We start from the raw sequence: 13,348 nt of genomic DNA on the forward strand, positions 1-13,348 counted from the left end.
CTCCTTCCCTTTCTTTTCCTTATGTTTTGGTTTGTCCAACGATTCCACTTATATTCTCTTACCCTTCTCTTCAATCCCCTCTAACACTATTGGCCTTGAACAACTCCCGTGTGCAGACAATGGTGTAGATAAGTTTGAGCGAATTTGTGCCTCTAATTCACTAACTCGCCTACGGAGTTCTTCATTCTCAACTAGAATGTTCGCCTCATCTTTTGATGTTTTCTTAACTGAATGAAAGTACGTTGTTGGAGTAACGTATCCACCAACCCCACGCACACGACCATTGTGCTCTTTCGTACCCAATGCTTGGGTTAATACATCATTCGAACAGTGTCTATTCACAGACGATGAATCTGTATTCATTGATATCTCATCCTAAAAAGATAGCAAAATTAATGTAAGTTATAGAAATGATTGCTTATGTAATGGATAATTGAAATGTGTGATTTACATGTAATGACTTACTATTTTATGGACGACTTGCTGAATGTCGTCGTTGTCGTACTATCCTTGTTTGTTAACTCGAGCTTTCTTCCATAGTTTAGCTCGATCAACATAAACTTCATTTGAACCCTCCTTCTTCATTCGAGAACATGGAGTTCAAGTGGTAAACATATTAGCTTGTATGCCATTTTTGGTATAAAGCAAATTTACAAGAAACAAACAACAAACTTACAACTTTTTATGCAATCCTTTACAAGAAACAAACAACCCCCCCCCCCCTAATGACAAATTCGTACAAGAATCCTAGTTACAACTTTTTATGCAACCATTTACAAGAAACAAACAACAAACTTACAACTTTTTATGCAACCATTTACAAGAAACAAAGTCTGGCCATTTAAAGTCTACTAACTTCCATGCTGGAGAGTCCGCGGGATGTCGTACCTTACCATCCTCAATTCTTTCACTAGCATGCTAAGTCAGGTTTTCAGCACATTCAATACTTCTAAATAGCCTTTTGAATCGTCGAATGGGTGAGAAGTACCATATCACTTTTGAGGGAATTTGCTTTCTCTCTTCATTTCTATCCTTAACGTTTTTTCACCTCGATTGACCACATTCAGGACATTCTGTTGCATTAGCAAATTCTTTCCTATAGAGACAACAATTATTAGGACATGCATGAATCTTTTCATATTCCATTCCTAATGCACCTAATGTTTTCTTTGCTTCGTACAATGAATTTGGGAGTTCATTGGTAGTTGACAGAATTTCCTTCAAAGTTTTAAGTAATTCTGAAAACCTAATATCACTCCATCCATATCTAACTTTTAAATTATACAATTTAACTAGAGTAGACAACTTGGTGTACTTTTTACATCCTTCATACAATAGTTTTTCAGCATCAATAAGCAACTTCTCAAATCCATTTGGGTCTTTTGAATACTCCTCGTGAGCAACTTCAATCATTTCTTTTACACTTCCAACATCATTCTCTTCACATGTATGTGTGTCAAACTTTGAACATTCTCCATAGAAAGATGAGTTAGGAAGTGCTTCACCATGCCAAAACCAAATTTTATAACTTTCATCAATACCATTATATGATCTCTAACATCCTTTCTACTATGCTTTTCACAATTCCCACATTTCAAACAAGGACAACGAATGTAAGAGGTACTTGTATTCGAAAATCCAAATTTGATGAAATTTTCCACGCCCAACCCATATTCTTTGGATAATCTACTTTTATGCATTCATGATTTATCCATAATTGTAAATCTATTGACAAATAAAGTAAATTAAATTAGTTCAAATAGTCTTGTTGAGATATATGAAAGAATACAAGAAATTCATAATATGAAAGAAATTCATATGAAAGAATACAAGAAATACAAGATTTTAGCAACTTCTACTAACAAAAAGAATACAAGTTACTATAGGCCATAACCAAATCTATAACATTAAAATCCAACAATCAAAATACAAAGGAATAAGAAACAAACATCAAGAAACTTCATATCCCCTCAATCTCCTTGCCCAAGTCTATGGATGGTCGAATCAACTTAGAAAATTTGATGACAACACAAAAAGGGAAAAAAAAGTGACAAAGAAAGTTTGGGATACTATAAGGTTTAAGTTACTTTCAACCTTCTAATTTTTGCTAATATCAACTTGTAACATTGTCATTGGTCCTCATTACCAACTATTTTATCCCTTTAAATGAAGGGCCTTTTCTACAATTAAACATAGAGAGAGGGACCTTAATGAAATAAAAAGGTATACAAAGTTTTCTTTAGCAAAAGTATTATAAATTTTCCCTAAAATATAGACAACTTTAGAGCACATGTCAATGGTGGGCTTATTGGAAATGGATAAAAGTCACCTAAAAATGCATATAAAACTGCCACATGAATTCATTAGAGTGGTATGTTTTTCTATCTAATAATTGCAAGGTGGAGATATTAAATAAATGTATTATAGTAGATTTATAGATATCATTTAATGAATGTAGTGTAAAACATATATGCACAAAAATATAACGAAAGGTAAAGTTTTGGGTGATAGTTTTCAAAACAATGATAAGAAATTAACCCATCAAGAAAAATCATTGGTCATGAACCCAATCAACCCAACAATTTATTCCAACAATAATATTGAAATCGCTAAGGAAACAACTACAAGGTTCAAATTTTCTCTCTTACCAAGCACTGGCAGTAGCTGCAAGGAAGGGTGGCTCGTGAGCGGCTTGGCTTGGGAGGTTTGGCTCGGGTTGGACAACAGAGATTTCAGCTCGGGTTGGCTGAGGTTGAAGACTGCAGTGGCAGCGGCTGGGTGGTCGTCGATGAATGACGCGACGCGGTGGTTGTCGTCAGACGAGAAACAGTGGATGGTCGCAACCCGATTGACGCGAGGCGGTGGTTGTCGTCGAAGCTGCGGTCGTCGAAGCCTGCGACCGTCGAAGCTACGGTCGTCTAAGCGTGCAGCCGTTGAAGCTTCTTCTCGTGGGAGCGTGCGGCCGTCGAAGAAGTTAGATGAGGAAGAAGAAAAAGACCGTCGAAGAAGTTAGATGAATGTATAGGGTTTTTTTAAAAAAAAGAAATTTAATAATAATAATAAAATAAAAAATAATATAAAATAATAATAAAATAATAATATATTTTTTAAAAAATAGGTTTTTTTTAAACATTCTTGACGTTTTTAAAATGTCAAGAAACATCAATAAATTTGAAAATGAAATTTTTTGACGTTTTAAAACGTCAAGAATTTATCGACATTTCTTGACAGTTTTAAAACGTCAAGGATAAATATATACATTTGACGTTTTAAAAAACGTCAAGAATATCGAACTCATGATAATTCTTGATGTTTTAAAAATGTCAAGAATGTAAAATAAACAACTTGACGGTTCCAAAACGTCAAGGAAAAATTGCATATTACTTGACGTTTCAAAACCGTCAAGAATTCTGTAAATTGCCTCCCCTCCGCCTTTTAATCAAAATTCTTGACGGTTTTTTCATTAAACCGCCCCTTTCTTGACGGTTTTTCAAGAAATCGTAAAGAAAAGAAAAAATCAACCGTCAATAAAGGGTCTTTTTCTAGTAGTGATACTAACTTAGAAACAAAACAATATATATATAATGGAATACCTTCTTTTTTTTTTTTTTTTATCTTCTTTTTGCATGATGAAACTTCATGTGTTGAGACTCTTTTTGCACATTTTTCATTTGGTTCGCTTTCCATAATATCTTTTTTCTTATCCATCTATTAAAATTACAACAAACACATCAACCCAATGAACTAAATATCCCCCAAATCTATTAGTGATACAAACATATCAGTGATACAAACATATAATAACAATCTAACACAAACAAAGTAAAACATATCCTTCAAGCTGATAGAAACATATCACTGATATAACATAAACAACATCACATAAAAATATACATTAAACTAGACCCCAACTCTATACACTAACACACAAACCTAAAACAGATCAGCATGTTATACATTCCAACATAAACCAGTTAAACATCCTCCAAATTCGTTAATCTGTGATAGAAACATATCACTGACAGACCATAAGCAACATAACACACAAAATCTAAATTAGACTAGAGCTTTTACTAATTTTCCAAGTCAAACAGGCTAAGCATCTTCTAAGACTATCAGGGATTGAAACATATCAACGATAGACCCTAGGCAACAACATATAAGAAGTGCACATTAAACTAAAATATCTAATAACAATCCAACATAAACAAGTAAAACATCTTTTAAGTTGATAGAAACAGATCACTGATAGAACATAAATAACATCACATAAAAATATACATTAAACTAAATTATCTACTAACATCCCAATGCAAACAAACTAAATATCCCTCAAGACTATCAGTGATACAAATATATCACCGATAGACCCTAACCCTATACACTAACACACAAACCTAAAACAGATCTGCATGTTAAACATTTCAACATAAACAAGTTAAACCCTAAATCAGTGATAGAAACACATCATTGATAGACAAAAACTGAAAAACATAGCGTAGAACGTAGCGCGGCGGAAGGAATGAAGGAATCGATTTCAAACAAATAGAAAAATAAGAAAATCTTCTTCAACAATATAGAACGTAGCGCGGCGGAATGAAAACAAAATAGAAGAAAGTAGTACCGGCAGCGTCGCAGAAGGAAAACAAAATAGAAGAAAGTAGTATGGCAGCGCGGTACCGGCACCGGAAAACCAAATGGGAGTAGGAAGAAAGTGGAAGAAAATAGAAAGAGGAGGAAACCCGAAGAATCTGCTTGAAATCGTCTGGACTTCCAGAGGCTTAGTGTATATGTAGGGGTAATTTCGCCTTTTTTTTTTGTTAAAATTGCCATTTTTGCAATTTTTTTAATTTTTGCTATATCCTTAATATATTTTGGGCCAAAATGCTATATACCCACTCAGCCCTTTTCTAAATGGTTCTATTTGCTCATTTGTCTCTACAGCAGAGTTATACAACCCAAAAGCCCAAACCCAAGTTTATCGAAGGCCCAATATGTCCAGTCGAGGCCCACTTGAATGAGCTCTCTTACATAGACAAAAACAGTATGAACTTGGGACGTCGATACAAAACGGTATTAAGTTAACTGCACTAGATGGAGCCAAGTCAGCGATCCTTGTGAAACCAAAACAAAAACGCGGGGATTAAGGGCGCCAAAATTTAGAAGAGAAAAACTTTCCCTCTTTCTTAGTTGGTTTGCTTTAATAACAATTTGCCGCTTCACTTTTCTCCAATCCAACAAAGAAATCCCCCTTCGCTTCAGTTCTTCTGCATTTTCAAATCCACCGCCTCACCCGCGGAGACGAACAAATGGCCGGCGGAGGATCCTCGAAGTCCAGGAAGAGAGTGGAGGCTACTCCCGCTGACGTCGCTGCTACTGGTCCTTCGCTTGTGAGGGCCAAAGACGGCAGTGCTTTTGCTAGATGGTGCGTTCTTCTTCTTCTTCTTCTTCTTCTTCTTCTTCTTCCGCTCTCCACATTCTTTATGCATGTTCTTGTTGATTTACATTGTCTGTCTTAGGGCTGAAGTCTAAGAGGATACAGTACTCTGTGTGTTTGAACCATTTTCTTTCCTATGAGATCTGTTCGTTTGTTGGTGTTGTGGTTTTCTAATATACAATTGCTTCAATCATTTTTTTAATAAGCTGCGGTTTCTAGAATTTATGTTGTCTATGGATTGATAGTGTCTGGTTATCAGTTTGCCTTTTGGTCGGAGTTAGTTTAGAGTTGAATGAAATGAACTAGAGAAGTTGTAGAAGCGCAATTTTGAGTTTTTTGACAACGGTAGAAACTGATTTCTCTCGTTTGAATGATCAATTTTTGGTTTGCAGTGATGAGTGCGGCAAAAGTGTTCCGGTGGCCCTAATCAGCATGCACAGTTGCAGCCTCGACGCCAAAATTAGAATGAATTTAGGTATGCTTTTCATGTAGGTTTTATAATACCTTTCTTCGTGTGCATTCTTTCCCGATCGTTAACCTTTCTGTTTTCCCGCAGAGGCTCAAACTGTTGAAAAGCAAACACAATCCAAAAAGCCAGCTGAAAAGTATCATACTCATACTTCCCTATTCTTATCTGGTTAAGGAGATGCTTTGCTTTGAGCTAATTAAATTAACTTGTTTGTTTCACCGAACAGGAAAAAATCAGCATCATCTGAACCTAAGGCTAAGAAATCCCGAACTGATAAGAAAGGGAAGAAAGACAAAGATCCAAATGCCCCCAAACGCCCTCCTACAGCTTTCTTTATCTTCATGTATGCAAATTCATCTCATATTTATCTAATTACTACATTGGCAGTATCTATTTACTTGAGTCTTTATTGAATTTGCTTATCGTGGTATTTCAGGGATGACTTCAGAAAGTCATTCAAGGAAGCCAATCCTGATTCCAAGGGCGTTAAGGAGGTTAGCACAAATCTAAATACGTTCCCAAGTGCTCAGTGAAAGTGTATTGATTTGTCAAATTATTATAATCCCTGTTCACGGACTGAGTATTTGATACATTTCAGGTTGCAAAGGAGGGTGGTGAGAAATGGAAGTCAATGACTGATGAAGTGAGTTAACGTTCGTTGCCACTTGAAAACATGTTTATATTTTGTGAATTATTCCATCTCACATGGATCTCAACGATTTCCTTTTAATAGACTGAAATATCTTTGAGTTTCAGTAGCTTATCTTATTAGATAACATGTTATTAATTGTCAATGAGATGAGATAGCAGTCCATCTTTCCATCTATTAATCTTTGTTAAACAAGTGTGTGACCTCCAGCATATCTAAATGTTAAAATGATGAACAGGAGAAGAAGCCGTACCAAGATAAAGCTGCTGAGCTAAAAGCAGAATATGAAAAGGCATTGGAAGGTCGAAATGCTGAGAATGAAGATGTAAGATTTAAGCTCTAAAATGTAAGATATTTTGGTTAGATTTTGGAAATGCTTATGTGGGATTATTTTTTTGTTCAGGATGAAAAAGAGACGGAAGAGATTGAAGAGAAGCAGGTTGAAGAAATAACAGAAGAAGAGTAAGACGAATCCGTTGTTAGGGGTTTTTTGTATTAGCAAATAGCTAGAAAACAGCTTCTTTCACGGCCTGTTTACTGTTGTAAATTCAGAATTTAATTTAGTGAAGAAAAAAAACTGCTTTTTGGATTCAAATTGGTTTCGTTTGAAGCAATATATAATAATACTAAATACTAAATGCTTGAAAAAGATTTTTCTGTTGGTTTTATTGATTCAAAATCTAAATTTGAAACCCATTTTAGTCTTAATGGTTACTAAGAATTATGAAACTGTCACGGCAATGCTAATGGTATAACATTCAATAACATTCAATATCTGTAATAGCCAGCATGGAATTGGATTGTTCATTTTTTATATGTTAGTATGAGAGAGTATGAAACAGAGGGTAATAGAATGGGACATTCAATTTATTATGTTTTGTGACACTTGTAAAAGTTGATTCTATATTAAAGTTTGTTTGGTTTCTTGTATGCAAGAAGTCTTCTTTATTAACCACTTTTTCAAATGTTGTTAGAATTGAGTGAATTTATATTTTCAACTTCGAAATTGGATCAATTTAATATTTAAAATAATAATGGTGTTTAAATTAATACTTTTGTATAAGTTTTAAGTTTAAATTGATAAGTACTAGTAAAATTTCAAATTTTATTTATTTTCACCAATTATTTGAAATTTTATGCCATTTTAATTTATTTTGTTTCATTTGATAATAATATTTACACATTTAACAGTTTTGTGGGTTAGTAAACAAAGTCGATGCCAAGAAATAACAATGAAGTAAAAGAGAAAAGTAGTGAAGAGAAAGTAAAGAATAATCAATTGAAATTAATTTTGATGTATTTTATCATGGAACTACACATCTCTATTTATAGAGTATGTCTTGGTCTCAGTTACAATGAAGAACGTTATAATATGAGAGGTACATGAAAATTAGTAATTTATATATACGTATAAACTATAATATTTTTATAATATATAATTATATCTACAATGCTTTTCCTTAGATACATGTTATATAAAATAAATGCTTTATTAAAATTTCACTAGGAAGAAACCTAATGAAAAAAAAATCATAGTGCCAAAAAAGTACATTATTCAATATATTTTAATAATTGTCTCACTAAAAACCTTACAAGAAGAACCATGGTTAAGGAAAAAAGAGTACAATATTTTTACCTTCTTTGTTATTACGTCACTTGAGTTATCTAAGTCGTCACATTCTAATGTTATCAATTTTTCAAATGTTGGTGTAGTTAATGTTTGAGTAAATAAGTCTATCAAGTTGTTTTTTTGAAGAAATTTGTTGAATATCGATGCTGCCATTTGATTCTTATTTATTGCCTTCATATTATCGGCTATTCTTATACATTATCAAGATATTAGCATGATTTAATGTGGTTATAATTTGTTTCATCAATAGTCATAATATAAAAATTATTCTCTATGTACAAAGAAACATGTTTAAGATTTAGCTCACATGGATTAGACAACAAATAAATTGAATCTTCACAATTAACCAGATCACCAATTCACTCTATTAGAATAAAATAAATCTATATGAGCTAATTCGTAGATAAAATAATTTAACATACATAACTTTCTATTCTATTCTCTTATTTATAAGGAAATTATTTTTATGCACGAAAGTTACCAAAAATACAATAACAAATGTATAAACTAGTAAAGATGTAAGTGTACTTGTGTTTTATAATCATTGTTCTTCAAGACCCAAAGTTATTCGGTATGTGATATCATATGATATAATTTTTTATACTAATTGAATGAACCACCCTAGAAATCTTCAATGATGGAAGTAGTTCATATAAGATCTTTTATGCATAAATTGATGTAATAATTTTTCGTATGTTTTTATGGTTTATTTGCAACCTAAGCTAAAATTTATCATCTCAATTTCTTTCCTTAAAAACTTTATTTATCTTTAAAAACTCCTTAGGGTTTCCGCTCAAATCATCAACATATATACAAATCTCAGGTTCTCTAGGATATATATATATATATATATTTAGCTCATATTTTTAAATATTTCTCGATAGAGGTTAAGTTCCATATGTCCATTGAGCACATCGCTACTTGTTTAAACATCCTAGCATCGTATGTATATACTTTATGAATGCATTGTGAAGATAGTTTAGATGTGGTGATAGTTATGTTAAGAGAAGGTACTTTTGAGAAAATTGTTGTCTGGTGTATTCTCTTATAACTATTGTTTAGATTGTATTTAAATTTTGATTGGGACTCTGGATTATTTTGATGAGTGTGTGGTGAAACACACTCGGTTCTTGAATTTGAATAGTATAAAAGTGCGATTTTCTCCTATTTTTAGGTGTAGGTAACCCATTTTTAGGGAATACTCTACTGAAATTTTGCAGAATTTTATAAAAACAAGTTTACTGGTCGTTTCCAAAGAGTAACCTCACACCTCGAACTAGGTTAGAAAGGTAATTTGGAGGGAGGTGTGACGTTAATCATGAATAATCAGCCATGTTATCCTTCTTTCTCGCATCCAACTTTATTCTTAAAGCCTATCCCCTTCGACCTTCTTGCTTGTTCAACCCATGAAGCTGTCTCTACCCTACTCATAAAAATACAGATTCCACTTTTCAGATTAATAACCAGAATTCTATACATCCAAAATTGAAAAACTTTCTTGTTTAAAATCTTTACCTCAAAATTTTCAGATGCAAATCTTCTGTAGTTCTGAAGATATTCATTAGTATTAATGTATATTTTGTAATTAAGAAGATATTATCTTGAAGATATTATCTTATTTTATCTTGTATTATTTATTGCCTTTTTCATTCCATAGAACCTTGTATTTATACCATCTTTTTCCTTGATGTAAATACACAAGACAATATTCATCAAAATAAAGTCACATGGTATCATAGCCACTAATTTAATCCACTGTTCAGCCGCCGTCGCCGCCACAAAAAATCTCTGTCGTCCGCGACTTTGTCTCTCCGCAGCACTCCGATCTCTTCACGTTCCGACTTGTCGACGCTCAGAAGCCCCGACCTCTTCACGTTCTAACTTGACGACCGCTTAGAAGCCCCGATCTCTTCACGTTCCGACTTGCTGCCGCTCAGCAAGTCGTTCGATCCTTTAGCACTACAGTCATCCCATCTCCGTGAACCGCATTTCCACGTTACCATCGAACCGTCTCTCTTCGTTACCGTCTCTCAGAGTTACCATCAGATCCGAGCATTACCGTCTCTTCGCGATCCAAAACCCGCGCGTTTTCCCATCAGACCCGAAGCCGACCTGAAGCCATCTTTTCACGTTGCCATCGGATTCGAAAACTCGCGCTTTTCCATCAGACCCAAAGCCGACCCAAAACCATATCGTCGACTCGAAACCATATCGCCGACCCGAAACTTGAAAAATCCGCTCCATCTCCGTGAAACCCGACCCGAAATTTCCCTGTTTTTATTTATTTATTTATTTTCGACTGCTGACTTGGTTTCTTCTTGTGAGTAGATGGAGAAAAGTGAAATTGTTCGTCCAATTAGCACAATTCTCGATGACTCTAATTATATTACATGGACAAATCAAATGAAAAGCTTCTTAATTGGACGAAAATTGTGGCACATTGTCACGGGAGATATTACCAAACCGACCAAACAAGACAAGGAAGATGATAGCAAATTTATAGATCCTTGAAGAATGGGACAACAAAAATCATCAGATTATTACCTGACTTAGTAACACGTTAATTCTTGCTATCCACACACAATTTGACGCTTTTGAAAATGCTAAGGAGTTATGGAATTTTTTGTCCACACGATTCAAGTCCGTCGAATTAGCGCATTACTATCAGTTGCACAATAGCCTTGTTAATCTTAATCAATAAGCTGGTCAATCAGTTAATGAGTATCTAGCCGTGCTTCAACCTATCTGGACTCAACTTGATCAAGCTACAATCAGTAAAGATCATATTCGTCTTATTAAAGTCCTTATGGGACTACGTCCAGAATATGAATCTGTTAGGGCTGCCTTATTACACCGCAGCCCCCTGCCCTCATTGGATGCTGCTATCCAAGAAATATTATTTGAAGAAAAACGTCTTGGCATCAATCTCTCCAAACATTCTGAGGCTGTTCTTGCCAACACTTATTCACCACCTGGAGCATCAAACACATTTTGTAAGAATTGTAAGCTCACTGGTCATAAATTTATTAATTGTCCTAAAATAGAATGTAGGTACTGCCATAAGCCAGGTCACATCCTGGATAATTATCCCATAAAACCACCTCGACCTCAAAGCTATTCTATAAGAGCAAAGAACTTTACTAAACCCAGTAACTCCTCTGTTGCTGCTGCTGCTCTGGATAATTCCACCACCCCCTGTTTCAGATAAATGATCTTCAAAGTTTACTAAATCAGTTGATTTCATCATCTTCCTCTGCACTTGCCATTTCACCAGGTAATCGATGGCTTCTTGACTCTGGCTGTTGCAATCATATGACATCTAATTACTCTCTTATGAACATTCCTAGTCCTACTAAATCTTTACCTCCCATTTATGCTGCTGACGGCAATTGTATGAATATCACTCACATGGGCACCATCAATACCCCTAGTTTGAATCTTCCTCATACTTACTGTATCCCAAACTTAACCTTTAATCTAGTATCTGTTGATCAATTGTGCGACCTTGGCTTAACTGTCTCTTTTTCTTCCAATGGTTGTCAGGTTCAGGATCCACAGACGGGACAGACGATTGGGACGGGACAAAGTGGGAAGATTGTTTGAGCTCCTATCACTTCAGGTTCCTCCTCCATCCATCTCTGCCCTTGTCACTGACTCTGATACATATCAGTGGCATCTTCGTCTTGGTCATGCTTCTTCAGAAAAATTGCGTCATTTAATCTCCATTAACAATTGAAATAGTATTACCAAATTTGTCCCTTTTAATTGTTTAAATTGCAAACTTGCTAAGCAACCTGCTTTGTCATTTTCTAAATCCACTTCTATTTGTGATAAACCTTTTGATTTAATCCATTATGACATTTGGGGGCCTGCCCCTACCTCCACTGTCCATGGTTATCGCTATTATGTGTTTTTCATTAGGGGTGTTAAAAAAACCGGTAACCCGACCAACCCGAATTACTCAACCCAAACCGTAAGGGTTGGGTTGGGTTAAATTTTATGTTGAGTTGAGTTGGGTTAGAAAATTGGAGAAAAAAAGGTTGAGCCGGGTTGTTGGGGTTGTGCAAGTTAGGGGTAGGGTTGACCCGGCCCAACCCGATTATATATACATATATAGATACATATATATATACACCTAAAACCTAAAAGTAAACCTTATTTTGAATTAACATTTTATACTTGAAATTTGAATGTATAACACACATATATATTTGTCACCTTGTACCTTGAATAATAATTTTTTCACCTTGCATATCGAAAAATAATATGAAAATTTGTCTAAATAAATTATGGAGATATGAAAAAAAAAAAAACAACCCGCTAACCCAACCCGGCCCAACCCGAATTTTTTGGGTTGGGTTAACCCTTACGAATTGAATCGATAGGGTTCATTTTTTGCTAACCCGGATACTTTGGATTGGTCCATAAATTTTCTCCAACTCGGCTTAACCTAGCTTATGTACACCCCTATTATTCATTGATGATTTCTCTCGATTTACATGGATTTATTTTCTCAAACACCGCTCTGAATTATCTCGTACTTATATTAAGTTTGCTAATATGATTCGTACCCAATTCTCTTGTCCCATCAAAACCCTTCGCACTGACAATGCCTTGGAGTATAAAGACTCCACTCTTCTATCTTTTCTCTCCCAACAGGGCACTCTTGTTCAGCGCTCCTGCCCTCACACTTCTCAACAAAATGGACGTGCTGAGCGCAAACATCGCCACATTCTTGACTTAGTTCGTGCCCTTCTTCTTTCTGCCTCATGTCCTGTGAAATTTTGGGGTGAAGCAGCTCTTACATCCGTCTATACTATCAATCGTTCTTCCTTCCTCCGTCCTTCAAAACATCTCTCCATTCGAAAGACTATATGATATTCCTCCTAACTATTCCAACCTTAAAGTCTTTGGTTGTGCTTGTTTTGTTCTTCTGCATCCTCATGAACACACTAAACTTGAACCCCGTGCCCGTCTCTACTGTTTTCTTGGCTATGGCACAGAACATAAAGGTTTTCGTTGTTGGGATCCCCTTTCCAATAGACTTCGTATATCTCGCCATGTCACATTTTGGGAGCACACTATGTTCTCTCGTTTATCCTCTTTCCACGCCTCCTTCTCTAGTCCTCAATCTTTCTTCACTGACATATCTATTGACTTTTT

General features: G+C 35.0%; 2 protein-coding genes across 2 annotated transcripts; both read left to right on the forward strand.

Moving 5' to 3' along the window:
- Positions 1-5,158: 5,158 nt before the first annotated feature.
- LOC103503201 (high mobility group B protein 7) lies at positions 5,159-7,150 on the forward strand. The gene is made up of 8 exons (XM_051090294.1): positions 5,159-5,425; positions 5,830-5,912; positions 5,994-6,042; positions 6,133-6,249; positions 6,343-6,400; positions 6,505-6,549; positions 6,794-6,880; positions 6,959-7,150. Exons 1-8 carry the CDS (start codon positions 5,310-5,312, stop codon positions 7,019-7,021), a joined length of 618 nt encoding a protein of 205 aa, XP_050946251.1. The 5' UTR covers positions 5,159-5,309; the 3' UTR covers positions 7,022-7,150.
- A 3,841-nt stretch (positions 7,151-10,991) lies between these two features.
- On the forward strand, positions 10,992-11,921 carry LOC103503195 (uncharacterized). The gene is made up of 3 exons (XM_008467342.1): positions 10,992-11,187; positions 11,460-11,682; positions 11,729-11,921. The coding sequence occupies exons 1-3, from the start codon at positions 10,992-10,994 to the stop codon at positions 11,919-11,921; spliced, it is 612 nt and encodes a 203-aa protein (XP_008465564.1).
- The last annotated feature ends 1,427 nt before the right edge of the window (positions 11,922-13,348 follow it).

Source organism: Cucumis melo, chromosome 9, assembly GCF_025177605.1.
Source record: "Cucumis melo cultivar AY chromosome 9, USDA_Cmelo_AY_1.0, whole genome shotgun sequence".
NCBI lineage: Eukaryota > Viridiplantae > Streptophyta > Magnoliopsida > Cucurbitales > Cucurbitaceae > Cucumis > Cucumis melo.

What these genes read in the sequence shown, in the direction of transcription:
- LOC103503201 (XM_051090294.1), top strand. Translation starts at nt 5,310, where the DNA reads ATGGCCGGCGGAGGATCCTCGAAGTCCAGGAAGAGAGTGGAGGCTACT. An exon ending in TCCAAAAAGCCAGCTGAAAA is followed by an intron (nt 6,043 to 6,132) that starts GTATCATACTCA and finishes TTCACCGAACAG; the next exon opens with GAAAAAATCAGCATCATCTG. An exon ending in GGAAGTCAATGACTGATGAA is followed by an intron (nt 6,550 to 6,793) that starts GTGAGTTAACGT and finishes AATGATGAACAG; the next exon opens with GAGAAGAAGCCGTACCAAGA.
- LOC103503195 (XM_008467342.1), top strand. Translation starts at nt 10,992, where the DNA reads ATGGGACTACGTCCAGAATATGAATCTGTTAGGGCTGCCTTATTACAC. An exon ending in AAACACATTTTGTAAGAATT is followed by an intron (nt 11,188 to 11,459) that starts GTAAGCTCACTG and finishes CCATTTCACCAG; the next exon opens with GTAATCGATGGCTTCTTGAC. An exon ending in CTAGTATCTGTTGATCAATT is followed by an intron (nt 11,683 to 11,728) that starts GTGCGACCTTGG and finishes AATGGTTGTCAG; the next exon opens with GTTCAGGATCCACAGACGGG.